The sequence below is a fragment of the Protopterus annectens genome, chromosome 7.part1 (genome assembly GCF_019279795.1).
Source record: "Protopterus annectens isolate FY-2018-M chromosome 7.part1, PAN1.0, whole genome shotgun sequence".
Taxonomy (NCBI): Eukaryota; Metazoa; Chordata; order Ceratodontiformes; family Protopteridae; genus Protopterus; species Protopterus annectens.
The window spans coordinates 336,467,987-336,494,877 of record NC_056740.1 but is presented as its reverse complement, the minus strand read 5'-3'; the positions used below and the strand labels follow the sequence as shown (position 1 = coordinate 336,494,877).

General features: G+C 40.9%; 1 protein-coding gene across 1 annotated transcript in view; it reads left to right on the top strand.

Annotated features, from left to right (window-relative positions):
* The window catches only part of LOC122807582 (rab GDP dissociation inhibitor beta-like), a 461,207-nt gene that overhangs the window by 44,867 nt on the left and 389,449 nt on the right, over nucleotides 1-26,891 (top strand). The window contains exon 3 of the mRNA XM_044078496.1: nucleotides 25,163-25,259. Within this exon, the coding sequence (XP_043934431.1) occupies nucleotides 25,163-25,259 (97 nt within the window). The remainder of the gene's footprint in view (nucleotides 1-25,162; nucleotides 25,260-26,891) is intronic.

The window sequence follows — 26,891 nt, the reverse complement described above, 5'->3', positions numbered from 1 at the left end:
CTAATGCTAAATCAATAATGAGACGCTCTGTAGACAAGCCATGTATTCTTGTACATAATCTTTGTCATCAGTTAACATCGCGAAACAGTCAGAAAAGGGTGTATTTGTGTTAATGCGTCAAATGTGCTGGACACTAAACATGATTTGCACACAATATAAACAAGTTAACACTTACACTGAAATGACCATAAAGGTAAGGGTTTATATCATAACCGCAAAACCGCACAAGATTGAATGGAATTTCATAGAACCTGAAACCTCGAACGCTGACAATATTGAAGCCGCGGAACATCTAATTCTTACCCAGGGCAAGAATTCGGTGGGCCGTTCCACGTTTTTGCTATTTCCTCCACTGTGATGCAATCTCGGAGTTGGTATATTTAAGTAGGGGGGGTGTGATGACTCATGAAATAAAGTGCTATACCAACACTAACAGCAGTACAGGGATTAGAAGATGGGGGATACACTTAACCACAAGAACTTGCTGTAATGCTCCAACTATTATGGGATGAGGGAGCCATGAGAGGGCAGATATAAGAGGGACAGGTACAGGAAGTGTGGTGTGTGTGTGTGTGTGTGTGTGTGTGTGTGTGTGTGTGTGTGTGTGTGTGTGTGTGTGTGTATGTTCATCTTCACATACTTGTATATGTGAGTGAGAGTGACTGGAGAGAATGCCACTGCCATCATGAGGAGTAGGTTACTCCATGACGTGCGGATCAGCAATGATCTGCATTTTGCAGTAGTAAATGTGATTCAGAGACATGCAAATTATCTTCTCATGGCTAATATGTCTCTGAATTTCAAAGGGGCACATCACGGGAGAACAGTATTTCTAGCACAAACCATTCAGCTTGTGCTAGGCACTTTAATGAATTCATGGAAGTAACTGTAAATCAGAGTTGACACTGCGGTGGTGGTGCTGCGGTAGAGTTGTCGCCTCACAGTAAGATGTTGTCGTGTTCGATTCTCAGCTAAAGCGTCTTCTGTGTGGAGACATGCGTGAATGGGCGTACCTTCATTGAAGGTTGTGCGTCAGGGCTAGCAACTCAGCACATAAAAATCTACTACCAATCAATAGCGGACCGGAGTTCTGCTGTGGCGACCCCTAACCGGGAAAAGCCGAAAGACACAGCAACAACAATTGTAAATCAGAGCTGATGAGGTAGCTGAAACTGAAACTACAGCATTTTTTCAAAGATTTATATTTAAGTATTGAGACTGTTGCAAGAGAGAAGGATAAGAGAAGTTTATGGACTGGAGTATGGGAACTGAAAATAATCTGTGAAAAATAGGCTTCAGCATATGACTTTTATAATGTTGATGAATGAGAAAAGGGGGCTGTAAGATATACTGGACAGCTAAATGTGTTCTTTTTATGGAAATGTGTTAGTGGAGACGTGATAGCAGAAGATATAAGCAATGTTGGCAAAGAGAGCATACTATAAACATATAGGTTGAAATGGACACACATATGAAAGTAATGTAATACTGAAAGTAATGAAATACTGAATTACAGATTGTTTGGAAAAATGAAATAAAGTTTGAAGATGTTGAAAATATTTTTTCAAGATGATGGATGTAATGAATTGAAAATAATAATAATAATAATAAGCAAGTTAAAAAAACAGAAAAATATGAGGATAGAGCTGCAACAGAAAAAAAGTATGAGGTAGTAACAGAAATGACACAAAACAAAAATTACTATCAGTGGTATACCATAGAAAGGTAAAGGGGGAGAAGATAAAGAAAAATGTGAAGGAATGAAGATAATCCATTTCAGTATTAGCTATTGTAGAGTAAGGCACTTTACAGTGTATGATTCGTAGAAATGAGAAACAAGATACTCTTTGCTTATTAGATGTGAAATTTCTAAGTATAGAACAAAGTGTACAGTTCTAAACTTTTTAAGTGATGAAGTGCTCTGGACCATACAAAAGGAAGACTATTTCGGGTTTGCTTTATTAATAGGTAATGCTGAAAAAAATGTATGGGATGTAACAAAAATAATTCTAGCAATAACAATGGTAGTCAATTGCCATATCAGGCAAAGGGTAGTAAGGTAAGTGTGTTATGCGTGTTAACAGGCAAATGAGAAAAAATGTAAGCCGTGGTGGTGCAGTGCTATCGTTGTCACCTCACAGCAAGAGGTTCTCCCATTCGATTCTCGGCTGGAGCGCCTTCTGTGTGGAATCTGCATGTCCTCCCTGCGGTCGAGTGGAGTTCGAAAGACATGCGTGAATGGGCGTGCCTTCGTTGAAGGTTGGGTGTCGGGCTGGCACCTCGGCACCATAAAAATCTACTGCCAATCATTAGCGGACCGGAGTTCTGCTGTGGCGACCCCTAACTGGGAAAAGCCGAAAGAAGAAGATGTCATGAAAAGAAATATATATTGACAAACATGGCTATATAGTATTTTTTTGGTGAGGGAGGTTTAACTGTGACCTTTAAGAAAAAAGAACAAAATGAACAGGAATGTGAAAACAAAGAGAAATAATGGGTTATGTATTCTTAAGTACTGGGGAGGCAAAGGGGTAAAGACAAGAAATGTGTGAACAGAAAGATTTTGGAGAGAAATTATAGAAAGTTGATGTAAGATAAAATAAACTGTTTTTGCAGCTTATAAGGGAATGTGGAGAGAATTCTGACAGAATATTCAAATTATTAAGGAAGTGGAAGGAATTAATTTGTAGGGAATATTCAAATTATTAATGAAGATAAAGGAATTAAAAGAGATACAGGAATATATACTGCACTGGACATAATGATGACAGAAGGAAGTTTGAGTAATGGAACACTGATAGGTATAAAATTCTATATTTAAAATATAGCATGGCATTAGAAGTGGAAAACAATTTATATGGAGATAACAGAGCATTATGAAAGGGCACTGCAAAGAGATTATATTAATTGTTTAGAAGGAAAGAAGGACATGATTCATGTTAATAAGACAATGGCATCTGGTTAAAAAAAGAAGTTACATGTTTTAGTTAAAAAGATGACAGTAGAATAGAGTGAAATAAGGGATGTATGGAATAAAGAAGGTTGTATTATAAGATATCAGCAAGACATAATGAAAAGAAAAATAAAATAAAGAGAAATATTAAAAATTAAGTTAGAAAGGGAGGTAGAATCAGATTTATTGAATACAGTGATAAAACATGGAAATATAAGTACCTAGAGAAGATGGATTAGTGCAAGTTTTATTAGACTATGCAATAAAAAGAAAGGAAAGTGTTTTTTGGGGATGACTACAACATATCCATCAAGTTCAGCTAAGCACGGTACCAGTTTCTCTTCTATGTTTTGTTATTGTAAACAGTATTTTGGATCTTAACCTAATAATTTTAGAACATTCTTGCGTCTGTAAATATGTATATACAGTATGCTTTTAGCATATCCTCATATCTGTCTATATTTTGTTTGCTTTTCTTATGTGATCCTATTCACTTGGGCTGTTCCTAATAAATGGTCCATTGAGATCGGTGCACTACCCCAGTAAACAAATGTACATACACAAATAAATAAAAGTTTGAAAAATGACATTTGTAGAGAAAGTTATTTTTTAAGAAGAAAAGAAAAATGTGTTTTATTTTTCTAAATAAATGATATCAAAGAACACTGTGTAATGTGGATTATAAAATAATAATCAAAATATTATAAAATATAACTTTTAAACAGCTATGGGAGTCGAGTATGGGTCAAAGGCAAGGATATGAGGAAATGCTATTAATTGTTATGGGCATAGCTGCTGACATAAAGAAGGGGAGGGTGGAAGCAAGAGTTGTAGCAGTTGGTGTAATGAAATATTTTTACAATGAATGACACGATTAAATGGGGCAGATTCTTAAGGTATATGAAATTAGGAGGAATGTGGTTAAAATTTACAAGATGTGTATAAAAGTATTTGGGAGATATTAATGAGAAGTTATGGATGTCTAAGAGCAAGTAGCAAGATTTTCCTATGCCAGGAGTTTTGTTCCTTATAACAACTAATAAATTAATAGTACCAGTAAAGGGTGATGTGAGTGGCGCAATGGTAAAGAAAAAGGATGAGGTAGAGGAACCACTAATGTTAAGGTACACAGATCCAGTAATTTTAGTTAATATAGAAAATGGGTTAAAAAGGTGGCTGTGCTGGCAGAAAATTTTCTGAGATACATTGGGTTAGTTTTGTATAAGTCAAAATGTAAAGTTTGTGAGGGTATATGGAAATTGGGTGATATTTATTTTGCAATGAGGCTCCTGAATACTAGGGGTACATTTTAGAGGTACTGAAGATATTAATAAGCAACGGGAGGGGAAGTTAAGAGAAGTAAGACAAATATAACGGTATGTAGGACTTCTAAGCTTCCTTAAATAAAGTGTATTTAAATCACTCCGGTATATTAAGTAAATTAGTGTATATAGGAGGGATCTTTATGTTTTCTGCTGTAAGACAGGCATTGCTAGAGAGTATTGTTGGAGTAATGGGGTAGTTAAGATTATACCCAATAAAGACTGAGGACACTCTATAATAAAAAACGAAAAATAAGCTTTACGCTGCATTAGATAAGAACTGGGTTTTAAGGAAGGTCAAATATAGGAGAGATAGTGTGATAAGGCTTTTGTAAAAGAAATATGAGCAAGTTTGGAAAATATTAGGAAAATGGAAGAGTAAAAGAGTTGGAATTTGATGAGGGGGTAGGTGAGTTTTATAAAAATTGTTTGTTACTGAAAACAAACATGGAAGCTTTCCAGAAAAGGACATGATGGTTTGAGTAATATTAAAGCATTGTTATATTGACCCATGTTTCAAATTAAATGGAGAGATAAAGGAAACAATAAAAAGAAGGAAAGATAAGATGGAATACATGTAAGAATAGAATGATTTTTATGCAGGGTTATGTTGAAGAAATTGCTTGTTAAGCAACTAATAATGTATAAATAGCAGTAGGAAAGGTGATTGGAGGAACTCCCTGGTCAGCCTCAGTAAGAAGCTGAGATCCCTCATAAAATCCTCCAAAGCTAGTTACGAAAACAAAATTGCCACTGATTCTAATGACAACCACAAAGCATTCTATAGCTATGTCAAGAATCTCAATGGCAACACTCAGATCTGCTCTGAGTTACAGCACAATGGCACTAAATATAGAGAAACAACTGATATTGGCAACATCCTGGCAGATAGGTTCAGTGCTAACTTTACCCCCCTCTCACCCCCTAAAGGGCCCATCTCTATACCGGAAGAATGCAAAGTTCCTGTAATCATGGCTGCACAGGTAAAAACCACACTCACCAAAGCCAAGAACACAGCATCCATGGGACCTGACAACATCCCAGGCTGCGTTCTACACGAACTACAGAATGAACTGGCACCCCACCTAAGTACCTTGTTCAATCATAGCCTCACCTCTGGCTTTGTGCCCACTGAATGGCACACAGCAATGGTTATCCCACTCCACAAAGGGGAGCCACCACAGACCCTGGGAACTCATTAGCCTGATGAGCCTGGTCTGCAAGACTATGGAACATATCATCATGGAACTTATAAACAATGACACTGGTAATCTCCAAACTCTGGACCCCACCCAGTTTGGGTTTTTAAAAGTCAGATCATGTCTCCTAAACCTGATAGACTTCTTTCAAACAGTCACCAAAGCCATAGATGAAAGTAAGGTGGTTCACACAGCCTATCTAGATCTCACCACAGCTTTCAACACCATCCCCCACTCTGGAATTATAGATAAACTCACTAAACTAGGTATAAATCCCTATGTCACAAGATGGGTTGCCAACTGGCTCACTGACAGAGCCTACACTGTGAAAGTAGCAAACTTCAAATCTGACTTCAGACCAGTGACAAGTGGAGACCACAGGGTTCAGTCCTGGGTTCTCTCCTGTTTGGTATCTACGAAGTACAGGCTAACACAGAAGGTCTTTGGCTAATGAAGTTTGCAGATGACTGCAAACTAGGAGCCATAATCGAAACTCCTAACAATGTGGACATCCTACAAAAAGGCTTTACTGAGATAGATGCCTGGTGTCAAAGCCATGACCTCACGCTCAATGCCAAAAAGTGCATTGTGATCCCTTTTGGTAAAAACTCTGTACCCATGAACTACCACATAGGCGGTAGTCTACTTAACACCGAAAGTGTAATAAGAGACCTTGGGACACAGGTGGACAGTAGTCTCTCCTTTGATAATCACTTTGCCACAGTAGTCAGGAAATCCTTCTACGTGGCACACCTCACCACAAAAGGTTTCTCAACCAGGAAAAAAGAGGTCATTGTTCCCCTCTACTCATCACTCATTAGACCCATTATAGAATGCAGCAACCGTTTTGGTATGTACCTCACAAGACATCTACAACTACTGGAAAGGCCGCAGAAATACCTCACAAAGAAGATTACTGGCCTCAAACAGATGCCCTATGCAGACCATCTCAAAAAACTCCAGCTTTACTCCGTCGCATATCGCCTACTCAGAGGCGATCTCTGCCTAACATACAAAGCTATGACAAACCCAGAGCTGTTGGACATGCTCCAGTTAAAGAAATCTCAATCCCTCCGAGCTACACACTCTAGGGACCTAAAGCTTGTCACCACAATAAACAGAACATGCTGGAGGGATAGATTCCTGTCCCAGAGACTTCCCATACTCTGGAACAAACTACCTATCTATATCAAACAAAGCTCCTCATTAGCACTCTTCAAGAAAAATCTTGATGATTGGATGGAAGATAGGAAATTCACCCCGGGGATCACTTCTGTGGTGCTGCTCGACAGGGGCACAGGAAAATAATTTTCTTGGGTGGCGAAAACCAGGGTACCTTTTGGGCTAGGCTTATATAGGCCCCAGGGCCAATAGCCTAGTGCCTACCTATGAACCTATGTTTGTGGAGGAGAAAAATTGTTGAACATGAATGAAACAGTCTTGTGTAAAAATATAAAATAATGTGCACATATTTTAATCTGGTATCCCAAATGTTTTCAGTTAGTGTCATGGGATTTTTTACATACACCTGAGTTTCCACCAACCCAGAAAGATGGCACCCTGTTTAATGTTAGATACAAAGGATGGCAGCAGCCTTTATTAAGTACTTCATGCTGGTAATGAAAATTTAATTTAGGTGCATAACGTTGTAATAGAATGCACAGTCTGTACTACCCGCTGAGCCACTAACTTGACATTGATGTATATCTATGCATTTCCATATGAAGCATCTACTCCCAAATTGTTAAACATGAATTTGATAATGACTCACAAACCAAACTACATACAGATGGAAATGTGGAAACCAGAAACAGCACTTAAAAAAAATGAGGCAACCACCAAAACACTTACAACTTTCTTGAGTGTGTTCATCTCTACAAAGTCACGAAACTTATTAAGTACGAAGTACTACTCTCTATACAGTTATGACTATGTATCACATGACCCAATCAACCAATAAAAGCTTTTGTTCACAAAAATGCAAGTATATTTACAGCAAATTTAACTTCATCACATATTTCATGCTAACAGTATCACTTAAACCTGAAAGCGCAGTGGCTTGGAGACATAGTTGCCACTGTAACTCCTTTACCTCTAACCAATTGTCCTTATCTTCTTCCCCTGTTGTAATCTATATGTTGTCTACTAAAAAGAATACAAAGTTTCTTTAGTCACTATATTCCAAAGTCTGTGTTGTGTTCTGGGATGTGAGTTTCATACTGATATGCTTCTTAAGCCATCCTTTGAACTGACTTAATCAGCAGATCTCAGTTTGTTTCTTAAAATACTCTCTTTTTTGGTAGTTATCAGGTCTGCTTATTTTTGGTAGTTATCAGGTCTGCTTATTTTAACTGCGGTGGTGGTGCTGCGGTAGCATTGTCGCCTCACAGTAAGATGTCCTGTTTGATTCTCAGCTAGAGCGTCTTCTGTGTGAAGACATGTGTGAATGGGTGTACCTTCGTTGAAGGTTGTGCGGCAGGGCTGGCAACTCGGCACGTAAAAATCTACTGCCAATCATTAGCGGACCGGAGTTCCACTGTGGCGACCCCTAACTGGGAAAAGCTAAAAGACACAACAGCAACATCAGGTCTGCTTATTTTATTACTTAGCATCAGGTTCTGATGTGTAAGTTATCCTTGCTGATTTTCCACTAGAACTTTGTCTTCTTCAGTACCTGCCTATGATTTCTACTAAAGATAATTTTTGATATTGTGCTGAATCAGTCTAACTTCCTGCCTTCCTTCATGTTTTTCAAACAGGGAAGAGCAGTTTTGTGCATATACTGGCTGTCTATCAACAAATAGAAGTTATGTTCTTACCATAACGTTCCATGTTAGTTGTCTTCTTCTCGCCTTCTTTCTTGCTGGATGGGTTCGGAGCCGACCTCGGCTCCGACTCGGCCACTCTAAAGCTCGAGAGTTGGTTCCACCGGCTCGAGGCTCCCCTTATATCCCAGAATGCTAAGCGAGTACTACCTCAGATCTCGTTTGTGAGCTAGGCCCAGCTAATAATAAAAACAGAAATACTGGAAAGGAAGAATCCACCTCTATAAAAACAAGGAAGAGGAAGGTGACCTGAAGCTTGATCCAGGAAAATATGCACAGCAGAGCATATACCTATAGCAATAGAGGTGGTAGAAAGAGAGGTCACAATCAAACTCCTCTAGGTCTGTCCAGGCCAGGGGGAAGGAGGGTGGGACGCAAGAAAGAAGGCGAGAAGAAGACAACTAACATGGAACGTTATGGTAAGAACATAACTTCTATATGTTAAGTTGTCTATCTCGCCTTCATTCTTGCTGGATGGGACCGCGTCCCTAGCACCTTGTCCCGGGTGGCCTATCGGAACAGGCTCTTGAGAACAGTGGTACCGAAGTTAGCTCTATGTCTAGAAGCTAAATCCAACTTATAATGTGAAATGAATGTGTGAGGAGTAGCCCAAGTAGCCGCTGCACAAATGGTGTCAATAGGCAGTCTGTCTTGGAAGGCTATAGAAGTAGCCAAAGCTCTGGTGGAGTGGGCCTTAGGTTTGTTAGGCAGCTTTTGGTGTCTAATTTCATAAACAAGGGAAATCAGGGATGTTAGCCATCTGGATAGTGATACCTTTGAAACAGAAAGTCCCTTTCTGCCTTCTGCATAAGAGACAAACAATTGGTCAGTTTTTCTGAATTGCTTGGTCCTATCCAAATAGTACCTTAACTGACGATGAACATCTAGCCAGTGCAATTTTTGTTCAGACCTGTTAGAATATTCTGGAAAAAACACAGGAAGATCAATGCTTTGATTTAGGTTAGAGGCAGAGGCTACTTTAGGTAAAAAAGACGGGTTGGTTCGTAAGGATACCCTGTCTTTATGGAACAACAGATATGGTGGTCGACAGCTGAGTGCATGAAGCTCTGAAACCCTTCTAGCTGAAGTAACAGCTACCAGAAAGAGAGTCTTCCATGATAGCAATTTTAATGAACAGGAAGCTGCAGGTTCGAAAGGGGGAAGAATCAAAGAAGTGAGAACTAAATTAAGGTCCCAAGAAGGAGGAGGATTTCTTATAGGAGGTCTGAGAAGAAAAACTCCCTTCAAAAAAGCTTTGCAAAGCTTGTGAGACATGATGGCAGAATCTGAAATGCCCACATGAAAATTAGATATAGCTGCCAATTGGACTTTGAGAGTAGAGGGAGATGAACCTGCATGAAAGAGTTCAGCTAGAAAATCAAGAATTATTTGGATGGGAGCAGTGAAAGGATCTAAATCCCTTCCTTGAGCCCAATAGGCAAAACGTTTCCATTTACTAAGATAAATCTTTCGAGTGGAAGATTTATGGGAAGCTATTAAAATATCTCGAACAGAGTGAGATATTTGAGGAAGCCTGGCTAGGGTAGGAACTGGAGGAACCAAGCAGGGAGGTTCAAAGATGTTAGGGAGTGATGAAACTGACCCGATTGATGGATCAGAAGGTCTGGAACTAGGTCCAGATGCCAGGGTTGCTCCAACAGAAATTGATGTAGAAAGGGGAACCAAACCTGTCGAGGCCAGTAAGGAGCAATGAGGATCAATGAGGCCTTCTGAGCAATAGCTTTCTGTATCACTTGAGAGATTAGTGGGAAGGGAGGAAATGCATACAGAAGTCCCCGGGGCCAAACTTGGACTAGAGCATCTCTGCTGGGCTGGCCTGGTAACGGGAATAGGGTGAAATAATCTCTGCACTTGCTGTTTTGGGGAGTAGCAAAAAGGTCGCAGCAAGGCTGACCCCACTTAAGAAAAATTTTCTCCACAATAGAATTTTTCAGAGACCACTCGTGAGGCATGAGGATAGCTCTGCTCAACTTGTCCGCGATTTGATTGGACTTCCCAGGGATGTACGTTGCTATCAGAAACCGCTGAGAAGAAATCGCCCATTGCCACAGTCTGAGTGCTTCTCGACATAGGGGATAGGATCTGGTTCCGCCTTGTTTGTTGATATACCATACTACAGACATATTGTCCGTCTGGATTGGTATCGTTCCCAGGGGAAGAGAGTCTTGAAGGGCTTGCAACGCTAAAAGCACTGCTCTCATCTCTAGAACATTTATATGCAAGTGGCATTCGTCTGGTTGCCATATGCCCTGGACAGTTCTGCCCTGATAATGCCCCCCCCCACCCGATCAGGGAAGCGTCCGTTGTCAGAGTAGCAACTGGAGGGAAAGGAACAAAGGGTCTTCCCAGTGAGAGCTGAGGGGAAGACATCCACCAAAGAAGATGATTCTTGCATGCTTGCGTAATCATAATGGTATGGGACATTGGAAGTTGCTGGTATGACCATTGTGTGAAAAGCATCCATTGAAGGATTCTCATGTGGAATCTGGCTAACAGAAGTAGAGGGATAGCAGCCGCCATAATCCCCAGTACTTTCAGAACTAACCTGGCTTTGACTCTGTTGCTGTGGAAGAGAAGGGAGACCATTTTGCGTATGTCTGCTATTCTCTGATCTGTTAGTCTCGCAGACATGTTGACTGTGTCTAGATTTGCGCCTATGAAGGTAATAGCACGACAAGGCGACAAAACAGACTTTTCGCAATTTATTGATATGCCTAACTTTTGACAAATGCGAAAGGTGTAGTCTCTGGCCATTAGAAGAAGATGCTTGGTAGGAGCTGTGAGGAGCCAGTCGTCCAAATATGGAAACACCTGGAATCCTTGACGTCTCAGGTGAGAAGCTACCACTGCCATGCATTTGGTAAACACCCGGGGGGCAGTGGTGAGACCAAAGGGCAGGGCTCTGAATTGAAAGTGACTGGTTCCCAGCCAGAAGCGGAGGAATCTCCTGGAGCGTCTGTTCATTTTTATATGATAGTACGCATCCTGGAGGTCTATAGAGCACATCCAGTATTCCTTGCCCAATAGGGGTAGGATGGATTGTAGCGTGACCATCTGAAATTTTGTTTTCTTGACCGACTTGTTCAAGATACTGAGATCCAAGATGGGCCTCCAGTCCCCTGTTTTCTTTGGAACCAAAAAGAATTTGGTGTAGATTCCGGATCCTTGCTGGTCTGCTGGTACTGGCTGAATGACTCTTTTTGCAAGCAACTTTGAAATTTCCAACGCTGCTTGATCCCTTTGAGCGGGTGGAACATCTGGAAGGGATTTTTTTGATTGATTTGGAATATGAAAGAACGGAATGGAATAGCCTTCGGAAATGATGGACTGTACCCACTTGTCTTGAGTTAGGGATCGCCAGGCTTCTGGGTACAGTGACAATCTTCCCCCAACTGCCTCCGAAGGTGGACAGTCGGGCAACACCTCAGGGATGCTGGAAGGGCTTATCGGAAAAGGTTTCTCGATTGCCCTGGTTCTGCGGACCCCCCCTGCCTCTAGGGCGACGTCTACCATTATTGTTCCCCCCTCTGCCTCTGGAGGGGAACCGACCCTGTGCGTCAGGCAAATTCCCTTGAGATTGTTTGCGGAACCACATTTTTCCACTTTTCTGGCCTTTGGGGTAAGGTCAAGAAGGAGTAGAAAAACGGACTCTGACGGCAGAAAGAGTTTTGCCATCCGTCTCGCACCTAGTCAAGGTTTCTTTCACTTGAGGACCAAAGAGAGATGATCCATCAAACGGGGAATTAGAGAAAGACGTTTTAAAGGGGTCCGCAAAATTGCATAGTCGCATCCAGGCATGCCGGCGTAAAGCGACACCTGTCCCTGCGGCTCTGCTCACTCCATCAGCCGCATATGAAAGGAGGCGCATGGAGGAGTTGGCTATAGAATTTAGGGTAGCCAGCTGAGCGTTCATCTTGTCCTGAAAACCCGCAGCTGTAGGATCCTTCAACATCTCACTCGCTTCCTTGATCAAGTCTCTTTGAAGACGGGTGAAATGGCATAGGTAGTTCAGCGAACGCATTGCAAAGGTCGCTGACGAAAACATCCGCTTCCCGTACCTGACCATAGACCTAGTCTCCTTGTTAGGAGGATGGACAGGCACCGAAGGATCAGCTAGTTCCTTCTTAGTGGCAGCAGCTACCACCATAGCATCCACAGTCACTCCTTTGGTCAGAAATTGCTTGTCTGTTGGTGCTGTTATAAACTTTGAAGGTCTCCTGGGGGTGGGGTCCACTGAATCAGGAGCCGTCCAAGCCTTTTTAGCTACCACCTGCATGAGGGGGTCAAAGGGGGTGGACACCCAGGAGGTGGAAGGGCGAGAGCCAAACGCCTCAAGATACACAGATTCATCCTCCGAAGGGTTAAGGGATGGCCAATTTCCCCTCTGTTTTAGGATCTCTAGAATGTCTGCAAAGGAGACATCTTCAGAAGGAGAACGGGGGGAACCCTCGGAATCCTCTAAATCTGTGTCAGAGGTGACAGACTCAGGTGAGTCTATGTGTTTCCTCTTACACTTTCTCTTCCTAGGGGGCTCCCCTGCCAATTCAGGAGAGGCCTCGGAAGAGGATGAAATCCCCGCAGGGGATTCTTGAGGAGCTGGCTCTCTGCGGTCCGGGATGAGGGAGAGAGTAGACATAACCTGAGACACCGAAGAGGGAGGGGCGGACGGAGCCGACTGTGGAGTTGAACCAGGTTCCAACACACTCCGCATGACCTCGAACGCACCCCTGTCAGGCAGAGCCAGAGGTCCCCGCTCGAGAAGCTGAGAACCTCCCTCGGCACCGACAGTGATGGCTCCGAGGCCGATGTCGGAGCCGAACTCACCAGCGCCGAAGCACCGAGAGGGAGAGCGGGGTCGGACAAGGGTCCGATGCCACTCACCCCCTCGGAGCCGACGAGGGAAGTCCGGCGCCGAGATTCTTCCAAGGAAGAAATCGGAGCCGACGATGGAACCGAAGACAATTGTATTGGTTCCGATGCTACCACAGTCTCGGTTCCGAAACGCCCCGGCTCCGAGCTCAAAGGAGTCGGAGGAGGAATATTTTGAGGAATAGGTTGAAGCATCGACCGATGAGTCGGGCTCTGAAGCATCTGGGCCAGTGCCTCGGACTTTAGAAGTCGACTCACTACCCTCTGAAGGTCATGATCCGAAAGCCTCGATGATCTAGAGGAGTGAGATCTATGGCTCCGTTCAGACAGCAAGGGAGACGCTGGAGCCAAATGAACGGAGCCAAGGGATGGTGACCTCGACCTCTTTCTAGATGTCGGCTCCGATAGTCTGATCGGAGCCGACACAGGAATTTCCAATACCTCGGCTCCAGCCGGAGCCGAGGGAACCACAGAAGCTGTAGTTAAAGACTCATCGGCTCCAGCCGGAGCCGATGTAGCAGTAGGTTTCGAAGCCTTAGGCCTCAACTCAGATGCTGGAGTCGAGGACCTAGAAGCCTTAGAGGGTTTACCCGAAGTAGTAGTAAGGGAACCCTCAGGCTTAAGCAAACCTCTTAAAATGAGTTTGTTTTTCCTTTCCTGCAGGACTCTAGGGCTGAAGCCATGGCATACAGCACAAGAGTCCTGCAGGTGTAAAGGTCCCAGGCAGTACACACAAGAAGTGTGACCGTCTGTCAGAGACATTTTCTGACAGCACGAGTCACACTTCTTGAAGCCTGAGACCTTTGAGTCCTTAGACATTGTCAAGGAAAGTGTAACCACACGCACACTCAAACACACTGATTACACTTTACACAAGTTTATAACTAAAAAATTATACTGTCACAAGTTTTTAGATCCCTAACAAAAAACACATACACTCCACTAAGGGGATGGAAGGGCCCGAAGGCCTGAGGGAAGGACTTATAAGTACTTTGTGGAAAAAAGAGTGGATAAAAGAAGGAAAAAGGGTCTAAATCCACTAAGTTAAGGGAAATAACAATAAAAGATTAAATTAAAGGGGTTTAAGTAGACTATAAATTACTCTACAATAACTCACCTAAAGCCGGTAGAAACCAAACACCTCGATCGCTGTAGCGGCAAACGAGATCTGAGGTAGTACTCACCTAGCATTCTGGGATATAAGGGGAGCCTCGAGCCGGTGGAACCAACTCTCGAGCTTTAGAGTGGCCGAGTCGGAGCCGAGGTCGGCTCCGAACCCATCCAGCAAGAATGAAGGCGAGATAGACAACTTAACATCTGTAGTTTTATCTTAAGGGGCCCCTTGAATTTAAGGAAATGAATCAGTTGTTCATTTCATTTACCCTAGAGAAAATGGATTGTCTTGTGGCTAAACAAACTCCTTATATGGCTATTGTGTAGTATTGTATTCTGTTGTCAGCAGGCTAATAGAAGTCTAATTAAAGTAGTTGATGGGTACTCTACTGAAAAAGCTATGTTTAGTGATAATTTTAAAAATTTGTCCACAAAATGCAATTATAAGATGCTATCCAAGAGGCCATGGAGGTGTATAGCCCAACTTCAACAGAATACTCTTTGTTAAGTGACTTGCTTAGAGTTACATAGTATGGAAATGGAAGCAGAGAGAATCAAACCCTGGACTATAGGAAACGGCTCATTAACACCTCATAACCTTAATCACCTGTGCTGCCAGAGTTGACCTGAAGATCAGGTCATCATTTCATATATTCGCTAAACATTGCAATCTGTTCATAGCCCATAGTACAGGATTATTGTGTAAGGAACCCCGGAATTACTGAATAGAATAAATATCTCATCTAATTATCAAGAGTTATTTTTACATAGTTATAGACTCACTTTTACTTATATGTAAAGGCAGCCTGTTCCATAAGCAAGCCATGGATACATGTTGATAGATCAAAAAGCATTATTATTGGATACTGAATGATTGGTGACAAACCAGTGAAACAGCTTTTGCCAAACCTCGTAGGTATTATATTTTATTTATTTATTTTTTTTGCAGGGGGAGCAAACCTTTTTGCACCCTCATGTTGGGGAAACAAAATTAAATATAATTACTCCATGTCTGCACAACGGTGAAGAAAAAAGAAAACACTGTCAGTAAAAGTTGTTTCTCTGGTTTGTTTTTGATCATTCAGTATTCAGTGACTATTGCTCGTATGACAAGTATCTGCAAACCATTTACTGGGAAATATAGTTTTTCCTTAATGCTGTTCTATACCTAGTGATCTTAAAAGTATACTCTCTACCTCTTAAAGTACATTTATAGTCTATCAATTTGATGACCATAAGTTCATAGATTCATAGGTTCATACTAGGCTATCTGCCCTAGGGCATTTATAAGCCTATCCAGAGTGTGTTTGGCTTTCGCCACCCATTTTAAATTAATTTTGCTATGCCCTTTTTTGAGGTTAGTATACTGTGCCTCTGTCTAACAGTGACACAGAAGTGATACCTGGGGTAAACCTACGATCTCCCTTCCACTCATCAAGATTCCTCTTGAAGAGAGTCAATGAGGGACTCTGCCTAACCTGGACTGGGATTTTATTCCAGAGTGAAGGGAGCCTCTGGGTTATGAATCTGTCCCTCCAGCATGTCCTATTTATTTCAGTGCTGAGGTTCAAGTCTCGAGCGTAGCTCAATGGGATTTGGATTTTCTGAGGTGCAGCATGTCCATTAATTCCGGGTTGGACATGGCTTTATACGTCAGGCACAGATAGCCTCTGAGAAGGCGGTATGCCACTGAGTAGAGCTGGAGTTTCTTTAACCGGGCAGCATATGGCATCTGTTTGAGCCCTTTGATCCTCTTGGTGAGGTACTTTTGGGGTCTTTCCAGTTGCTGCAGGTGTCTGATAAGGTACATCCCAAAAGGGTCATTGTACTCAATTATGGGCCTGAAAAGGGATGAGTAAAGAGGCACGATGACCTCCCCTGATCTAGATGTCAATCCCATCATGATTAGGTGGGCTATATAAAATGTTTTTCTAACCACTTTGGCCACGTGGTTGTCAAATGAGAGATTGCTATCAACTTGGGTCCCCAGGTCCCTAATTACGTCTTCTGTACTTAATGGATTACCACCTATATGGTAATTTGTGGGCACTTTGTTTTTGCCAAAGGGGATAACTATACACTTTTTGGTGTTTAGCTTAGACCATGGCTCTGGCACCAGTTGTCTGTTTCTATGAGGCCCTTTTAGAGGATGCTTGTGTCAGCTGGAGTGTCGATTATGGCACCCAGTTTGCAGTCATCTGCAAACTTGGTCAGCCACAGTCCTTCCATGTTGGCCTGTACCTCCGAGAAATATATACCGAACAAGAGAGGTCCCAGGACTGAGCCTTGTGGGATGCCACTTGTAACTGGTTTGGAGTATGACATGGCTCCAGCAATTCTAAACATGTGGGTTCTGTCCTTGAGCAAGTTTGCAACCCATCTAGTGACATAGGGGTTTATATTTAAGCTGGTGAGCTTATCTATAATGCCCGAGTGGGGTATTGTATCGAAGGCTTTTGCGAGATCCAGGTAGGCTGTGTAGACCACCTTCCCCTTGTTAATGGCCTTGGTGACTGTTTCAAAGAAATCAACCAGGTTTAAGAGGCATGATCTGCTCTTAACAAAGCCGAACTGGGTAGGATCCAGTGTCTGTAGGTCCCCAATATCTTTATTTATGAGGTCCATGATGATCCTTTCCATAGCTTTGCAAACCAAGCTAGTCAGGCTTATGGGGCGATAGTTTCCAGGATCCGTTAAGGCAGCACCTTTGTGGAGAGGGACCACTGTTGCTGTACGCCACTCTTTGGGTACATATCCTGTAGTAAGGCTGAGATTGAACAGTAGTTTTATATTTGGGTTTAGCTCTTCTTGGAGTTCATGTGGGACGCAGCGCGGGACACCGTCTGGTCCCATTGATGCTGTATTCTTTGCTTTGGAGAGGGCAGCTCTTACCTGAGCATCTGAGATGTCAGGGGGGCAGCACTCTGCTGGGATAGATATTTGCCCTTTTGGTGGGGGGGGGGGTTTGCGCTGAACCTGTCAGCTAGGATGTTGACAATGTCTGTGGGTTCAGTGTATTTTTTGTCATTTTGGACTAATTCTGAGCATATCTGGGAATTCCCACCCAGGTTCCTAACATAACTAAAGAAAGCCTTGTGATTATCCTTAGTGTCCTGTGCAATTTTTCTCTCGAAGCTGGCCTTAGACGATTTTATGAGTGCCCATAGTTTCTTGCTAATACTGATCCGAGATGCCTTCCCTTTTTGGGATTTTGCTCTATCATGTAGTAGCTTCCTCCTTCTATTGTATAGTTTGTTTATGGCTGGGGTCCATCAGACAGGATGTCTGCCTTTGGAGGATTGGGACTTGGTTTTATTTGGGATTGCATGATCCATGCATTCCTGAAGGTGTTCATAGAATGCGTTTATAAAGGATTCTGTGGTCTGGGCCGTATTTTCCACAGGCCCAGGTATTTTCCACAGGCCCGTAAGTAAACAGAATTCTTCATCATGAAAAGCCCTGTAAGCCAGTTTACAGTATACATGTAACTAATTGAATATAAACCTGCATGCTCTAACCTTACAGTGTGTGGAAGATGACTAACATTCAAAATTCGCTTGGTAAGCTTTTGTTGGATATCTCCCAGAGTTAACATATCAGTTGTACCAAAAGTACAAAAAAGTGAATTATATTCAGTCTCTGGATGTACATATGACGCATACAATTTAACCAAAAAGAGACGTCTCATGAACTAAAGTTCCTAAGAATTAACCCTGCAATCCTCATAGCTTTATACTTTGTCTGTGCCTGATGTTTACATTTCAAGTTATTGCTCACAAAATTCCTAAATCTTTAAGATGTTCATTTCCTTAATAAGTGTATTTTCCATAGTTATAATGGTTATCAAAGATGATTTACCAAAAAAACCCAAAATGCCACATTTATGTCTATTAATATGTAACCATGTTGTTTTAAACAAATAACTTTTCCAAGTTAAGTATTACATTTATCTATATCAGTGGTGCACAATCTTTTTGTGGGGAAGGCCACTACACGAATTCTTAATGCATCTGCGGGCCACCTCAAAACATAGTAAGTCATTATGAGTTAACAATAGGTACAGGTGACTGGCATTTTTACTTAAGACAGCAGTCATGAAATTGCCTGTTTCTACATCAACTTTGCATTTAACTTTATTCTGGCTTGCAACCATGACTTATTACAAACTCTTGCAGAAAGTTACTACTGTTTACATACTACAAGTCATAAACAACGAAGTATAATTACTTCTGCAGCTAAAATTAGTGGTGTGCGCAACTGCAGTCCGTTAGGTAAGTACGCATGTGCTGGAAGGTTTGCAAGACTGGAGTAAGGCATAGCATTTTTTCACTTGTTTTAAAAATGTTTGGTTACTCTCTGGGGGCCGGATGGTGTTGCATCGAGGGCCGGATTTGGCCCCAGGGCCAGACATTGTGCACCACTGATCTATATCATCAAGTCACTTAACAAGGATTCCAGTTTTGATATTATCAACATATTTTACCTACCAATAGAACTCTGATATTTGAAAGCTTGAAAAAAACTATGTCAAACAAAAACAGACCTAAACAGCTACTTATGGCACTCATGTGTATACTGGCTTCCAGTCTGAATAGTAGTTGTTAACCTTAACCCTTTGATATCTAATGGCTAGGTTGGTACATACCTAATGATATATGGATAAACAGAAAATGTATGACATGGCTTGAATTATGACATTGTGGAATGGCAGCAAAAGCTTTTGAGTTGTCCATATAGGTCACCATGATCCCAAGACCAGAATCTATTTCATTACTGATATGCTCATAGAAGTGTACTATATTAGCAAAAATGGACCTATTCTTTGTAAGCCCTGCTGAAAAATATCCAGTACTGGTCTGTTTCTTCATTCTAGGAGTAAGACTTGTTTTGGGCAGGCCACACTGCAGTGAATCACAACATAGGCTTGTCTCTTCAGCTCCCTTATGTTATAACAGGTAAATGCCTATTTATCATGTCATTTGGTCTTCAGGAGAGTCCATTCCATTAGATGTATTTTTGTTACCTCCAAACTCTTAAAGTTACTTTTCACCACCATTGTATCATATCATCTGATAAGTTCATTATTTAATTAATTTGTTCATTACGTTTCCTTTGGATGCAATAACTTATATGAACATAATCAGAAATGGAGAGCACTGAATAGTGCAATGACCCTTAGTCCAGCTGCAAGGGTATGTGCATGAATCATAGGTATGCTTTCTGGAGTGTGATTCTTGAGAAAACTTGGGGAGAGAGGTATATGGCATAGGAAAGCTTTCCCAAATAATAACCCACTGTAGAAAGTCATTTTCAAAGCCCAAATTATATGTTGAGTGCTCATACACGTTATGTCTGTGAGAATATCTTTGAATATACTATGCAGGCTCCCACTGTGTGAGGCTAATGGGTACCGCATTACACTGAAGATGACTCTGAATATACTGTTCAGACTAGTTTTATATGACTATGCAGAGCAGTGTTAGTTGAGTGATTTCACTATACTGTCAGTTTGCAGGTCTTCAGTCTATAATTGTGCTGGATACACCCCCAGTGAAGGACTAGAAGAGATTGTCACCCCCATTAATGACTGTCTTCATTGGTTGATGAAGTAGTAGGGTGTGGGAAATTTCCCAGTGTAAATTCAGTGTAGTCTTTGAGGAGGTTGTACACTTTATTTATTTGTTTATGTATGCATGTATATATTCATTTAAGTACTAGTCACAGTACAGGATAGAGCAGTTCCTTATTTTCTATTATATTTTGGTTCTACGATTAGCAAATTACTTTTGGAATTCTCTTTTACTACCTGATCAAGGTACAATAATACACTATATAGATCACATCTCATTAAATTCTACTGACCCTTCCAGGCATTTCTCTAGAAACAGTCTAGTTATGTTGATAGGCATCTAATATTGCATATTCATGTTTAGATTAATTGCAAAATCATGTCACTTACAAGCTATGGAAAGATTTAATCTTATAGCTTACATGATGGGTAATACAACGGTATTCGTAATTGACCTATGTCTAGTACAGCTAAAGAAATGTTAGATGCTGCTGGAGCAAGTACAACTTGACTTTCCTACTGGCTGAGACAATCTTACGTCATGGTTTATGTACCATTACAAAGAATTCTTACTCACTCATCCAGCCTACATATATAACCTATTCCTAACAACAAACGTGATGCCCGCCATCTCAAAATCTACCTATATCAGACCAGTACCAAAAATTCTAAAGCCAAACATCATCAGTCATTTACAGTCAATATCAATACTGCCCGTACTGGGCAAAATCCCAGAAAACAAATCATCATCAGTCTCCACATATCACTTACTCTCTAATAAGCAGCATGGAGTCTGGCCCAGGAGAAGTTTTCTGACCTCTTTCTGGACCTTAATTGACCACAATCTCTACAGCATAGATAAAAGATACCCAACAGAAGCAGTCATCATTAACTTAACTTGGGTCTCTGACATGGTTAATAACTCCATCCTATTAACTCACCTATTTGATAGTGGAATCAGTTCACAGGCCACACAGTGGTTCCAAGATTTTCTCTTATACAGAACCTCCCAAGTAAAAATTGACTCTTTTCTCTCTCAGCCTGCACAGGTAAACTCTAGTATCCTCCAAGGCTCTATACTAGCCCCTCTACTCTTTTCCACTTTCATAAACAAACTCCAAACTGAGCTAGATTACCTTCAACTTCTGGTGACATAGTGATTTACAGATCTTGTCTGAAATATCTAGACAATACAAAAGCAACTACAATCAGACTTTGTACGTCTAAACAGTTGGCTTACAACTAAGTGACTCTTACTGAATCACTCACACAGTCACAATAAATAAATAAAACTAAAAGCAACAAAGCTAAGACCTTCATTAATAATAAAAGGCTAACAACATACCTTAAAGCACTACACATCACAGTTCAGTTCAATAACCACATAGAAACTGTAGTATAATTTAGATTTTAATGGATTTGGCTTCATGAATCTCTCAACTTTCAGGAACACATTGAAAAACTTAGGCCCAAGAACTACTAGCTATTCTGTGCACAATATATATTCTAATTAGTCATTCCCTCTGCCACAGCTTGCATTAGTAATGGAGTCCCACTTGCCCAACAGGAATATGGTTTACTGCTCTTTTTCCACACAAAAGTACAGCAATACCTCCCTCAATTTGTAACAAAATCTGTCTCCTTATCACTAAGTCTCCATGTGTGTTATATCACTGTGTTACCATATTAAAAGCCAAATGGCTACCAGTAAAGGGCAGATCAAGCCTTCTCTTTGGCTCCCAACTCTTCAGATTGCTTAACCAAGACACCCCCATGTCACTCACCATGAAACTGATCACAACCACCTGATACTATAAACTCAGAAGCCACACTACAGCAGAACCTACAGTCCAAACACTCACCTCTAAACTTCACTGCACTGACCACAGCTTCTCAATCCTAGCCCCCAATCTATGGCAGTCCCTACCTATCCATAAAACTGAGATGCCAGAATACTGTAACTTCCAAACTGAACCCAACAATTTCTACAAGTGAAATTTAAATGTAACTGTAATAAGACAGGTTATGTCACATAACTAATCAAATCTTCTACTATATCTGATCATTACCCTCTACATTCATTCCTCTATAACATCCACTAACACAGGATACAACGAACACCTTGTAAATATGTATATAATTCTTCAATCCCTACTAATCCCTTTCATTCTTACTTTTTCCCGCTAACACTGCAGTTTCAGAGATTGCTGTGTTTGTCGTTCTCTTTCTATTGATGAACTATCTAACTTACATCCCCTCTGAGTGTACCACAACTTTATGATAAAATACTTTACTATCATACCTCTCAACCTCTTAGTGCAAGAAATCAAGACAAAGCCTGACAAAACGGGGGGACAAAGGCCCAAAAATAGGGTCAGATTTTAAATATTACTCTTATAAACTTAGAAAGTTGCTAGAGTAACAGGTTTTGTTTTAACATACATTTTCTGATGGATTTGAAGTCTGATACTCAAAGGTATGTCATTGTTTAGTGACTTCAGTCTTCAGATCATCCTGGTGATTTGCCAGAAAAACCACAAATTTTGTGAGGAATACACCAAAAATATGAGGCAAAAATCTGGACATTCTGCGAAAATCTGGACAGTTGAGAGGTATGTTTACTATCATAGTACATTTATGTATAACATACTACAACTCATTGCTGTATCACTCATTATCTTACATTTGTATTATATTTTCTGTTTGTGCTGTTTTAACTGCACCCTGTTGTCATGTTCATTATAACCAGGATTGGGCCTGCAGTTGGTCAGGTCATGCTTGATTAGAGCTGTGCCCTAGTAAACAAAGGTACAATTAATAAAATAAAAATGTTCAGATAAAATTTATTTACATTGCTGTTGTGATATTCCTCTATGTCTATCATAGTAACAGAGAAATACAATCAGAGCTGCTTAGTCTCATGGATGAACAAAATGCTGCTGGCAGTATGTCTGTTACATGTGTGGTTATTGAGGCAGGGTAAGCTGTTTAAAAATACAAAAAATATATTTGCTGTATTTATTGTGATTTATATAACCTACTGTAAAACACAGAACCTAATGAATATTAACACTGTAAAGGTTTGTTTATGCTGAACAGTTTGACATTTTCACTTTTTAGTAATACTTAAGGTTCTAGAGTATAAATATTTGTATGAACTGTGAGGAAACAGCTTGATTTTGTCAAAAGACTCAGGATACAACTATTGGAACTTTGTGCACAAGCTTTCACAGCTACATTGGAGGGAACATTACTGTGTGACAAAAGTGCATGATTTACAGAATATGATAGTGATGCATGACTGTACCCAAGCATGTTGCTACTGTTTCACAGTCATCTTAATGTGCTATTACCATCTTTCCCTTTGGCAAAAACAATGTCCCTTCACACTATCAAATTAACGACAATATCCTATGTACCTATGACAGGTCTATACTATAACATCGAAGTCTTAAAACGTTGAATGTTATAATATCGAACCCAATTCAGCAAATGCTTGAATTAGCGAAGCTGCAGAACACCGAATATTTTCATAGGGAAAGTATTCAGTGGGCTGTTTCTGCGGCTTCGCTATTTCCTCGACTGTGGTGCGAAGGTTACATACCGGGTTAAGGTAAGTGTGTGAATGGACCGAGGTAAGGTGAGTGTGTGATAGTTGGGGACCTTAGGGATAGGGAGCGGGTAAGGTGAGTGTGCGATAGTTAGGGACCTTAGGGTTAGGGAGCGGGTAAGGTGAGTGTGCATTAGTTAGGGACCTTAGGGTTAGGGAGCGGGTAAGGTGAGTGTGCGTTAGTTAGGGACCTTAGGGTTAGGGTTGGGTTAAGGTAAGTGGATAGCTAGTAGTGTATGTATGGTTTAGTGTAAGGTTTTGTGAAGTGTGTATGTGTGGATTATGTAGTTTGGTGTGCTTGTGCTGTGTGTGTGTATTCTCGGAACAGCTAATTTTTTTCCCTTGGAAAAAATTTGCTGCTCTGAGCGTTCGAGTATATCACATTTCGAGATTCCAAGGTCGAGCTTATGGTGTTCAACATTTTGGAATTTTGATAATGTGATATAGACCCCCCTATGAAATGGTAAGTGATTTGGGATCATAAGTACACTGCATCCTTAACTTTGACCACCATGTGTCTACTGTAGTAAGGAAGGCTTTCTACATAGCACACTTGATTAGCAAAGGCATCGCCTCCAGAGCAAAGAAGGTTATATCCCCTCAATAATTGTCACTAATCAGGCTAATAATTGAGTATAATGCCCCTTTCAGCATGTACTGTACAAAGCACCTGCAGCAATTGGAGAAACCTCAGAGATTTCTAACTAAGAAGATCAGGGGACCCCAGCACATGCCTTACACAGACCGACTAAAGTCCCTGTCTCTATACTCAATATCATATAGACTTCTTAGGGGAGACTTATGCCTGGCTTACAGAGCAATCTCTGACCCAAAGCTAATGAATTTGCTGCACATCTGAAAATCAAACAGGACTGGAACTACCCATTCCAGGGATTTAAATATGGCCTGCAACTTGAATAGGATGTGCTGGAGGGACAGATTTGTCTCCCAGTGACTGCCAAATCTTTGGAATAGGCTGCCATTTCATATGAAGCAGAGCACCTCTATGACACTGTTCAAAAGGAACCTGGATGAGTGGATGGGACACTGTAAATTCTTACCAGGGATAGCACCCACAACCCTTCTGGACATAGGCAGTCATTACTAAAATCCTGGGTTTTGACTTGAGTGTCTATGTTATTACATTGGATGAGATGGCTAGTCTTAAAATGACCTCCAGGTCAATAGCCTAGTAACCTCCTATAGTCCTATAATTACATTGCCAGAAGTATATGTTTGTGTATATCACATCAAAGGTACCTGAATGTAGCATAATTAGGGTAATGGTGGGTTTGCTGCATGCAGAGTTTCTACAGTGTGATAAAGGATTCTGAATTAATTGTGCACGTCAGCCCGCTTTATGGATCAGTGATTTATGATTGTAGTTGATCTGTTACAAATGATCTAAATGCTCGTGACTGTGATTGGTCTCTTACAATTTATTTAAATACATAGCAAAACAAGCATATTGATACACCACCTTGAACATGTGTAATGTAATTATTGCAGAGGAGTTCTGTGGTCAGCTTGGCATGCTTTTGTGACTTGTCTATTCTAGGTATACACATGTTCACTGCAGTTGTACACAATGGATAACCTATTTATATCTTCTTAACTCACTAGGATGGTATAGTTCTGACAAATTATCCAAAGTACCATCATTGTCTTTTTCTTCCAATAGCTTTACAAAAAATTCAGTACACCGGGTCCTGCAAAAGCAATGGGAAGAGGAAGAGACTGGAATGTGGATTTAATCCCCAAATTCTTTATGGCGAATGGTAAGAAAACATGGCTTTATCAGATTAATGTTCCCTGCAATCTCATCCGATTTCATTTTTTCATATAAATATTCCTACATAAAGAATACTTTTTTACGACCACAGAAGGAATTTTGTTACTTCCCTAACCGGATCTATATTACCAAATCGATGCAGCAGAAAGCCGAACACCGTTTCATTGACACATATATGTCGAACTCCCAGGTAACCGAACGGCCAGATCACCAGTACAAACATTATAAAGTGGGGGCTTCGCCCTGCACACCCCCCCCCTCCAATGTGGGGACTAACTCCAAAATCGCACTACAGTGGGGAAAAGGGCAAATTCACAGCAACAGCCAACTCATTGTTTTCCCTAGGAAAAAAATTGGTGATCTGGCCATTCGGTTACCTAGGAGTTCGACACATATGTGTTGATGAAATGGTGCTCGGCTTTCTGCCACATCAATTTACTAATATAGACTTCTTCAAACCACATTTGTGCAGATGACTTTTAAGGCAAGTAAGACTCATAAACATATCCAAGCTCTTTTTTTCAGACCATAGCTATTGTAATATGAAAGATAACCTTTATTATTCTCCATACATCTCCCTCATGTTAAGGATGCTTCAGACATATTTTTATGACAATATCCTTATATCAGAAGTTGTCTGAATCAAACCGTTATTCTTTAAATATATTTTAATTTCTTTGCATAGACAAAGTACTGTGTAATTTTTAGATTTACAGTTGCACTTCTTCCAGTTGCTGAGCTTCCAACATAATAACTACGTTTATTTTGTTCTGAGTGGTTGTAACAACGTCAGCTATTATATCTGCAACTAAGGAGATTGGCATGATATATACATGGTTCTATTGTGTATGATCGAACATATTTAATGTTGAATTGAAAACACCAACAAAAAAAGTTTGAACATACTCAGTACCAAAAACAAAAAATATCAAATTAAATAATATGGAGAAATGAAAACTACATTCTCTCCAAATATTAACAGTACCCCTCCCATGAAACTAACCTCAAATTTGTCTGAATAGTGGCAGTGTTACGGGAAGGATTTTATGAAGGCAAGATGTATGGCTAGGGTTGAGGGAAGGGGCAGCATTAGGGTTAGGGTTAGTATCCATTAATAAAGAGGGCAGGGACCTCTGCCTCTGCACTATTTATAGAGATATTTCACTTATCTATTCATTTCTCTGACAATTTTATAATGACTTCTTCCAAGTCTTGGTCATTCTTTCATCTAGCACTTCCTTCAGAACTTCCTCCCCTTTATGTTTGGATCAGTTACTAACATTTTGGCAGCTGCCCATTGAATTCCCCTCCTCCCTTCTGCTGAATATGTCTCTTACTATTTTCTCTTCCTTTTCCATTCCTAAAGGTCAAAATCTGCTGACTTATAATGACACCGAGTGCCTTCTGAAATCTGTCTCTCCCCAACTTTACCTTTCCTTCTCAGCTCTCATCCTCTCCTTTCATACCCTTAGTCACTTACTTCAGCAATCCAACATATCACAAACTTCCTTAGTCTTTTTATCACATTTTAATTTGACCTAGAAGGCGGCCGCGGTGATGCAGCGGTTAGCGTTGCCTCCTCACAGCAAGAGGCTCTCCGGTTCACTCCTCGGCTGGG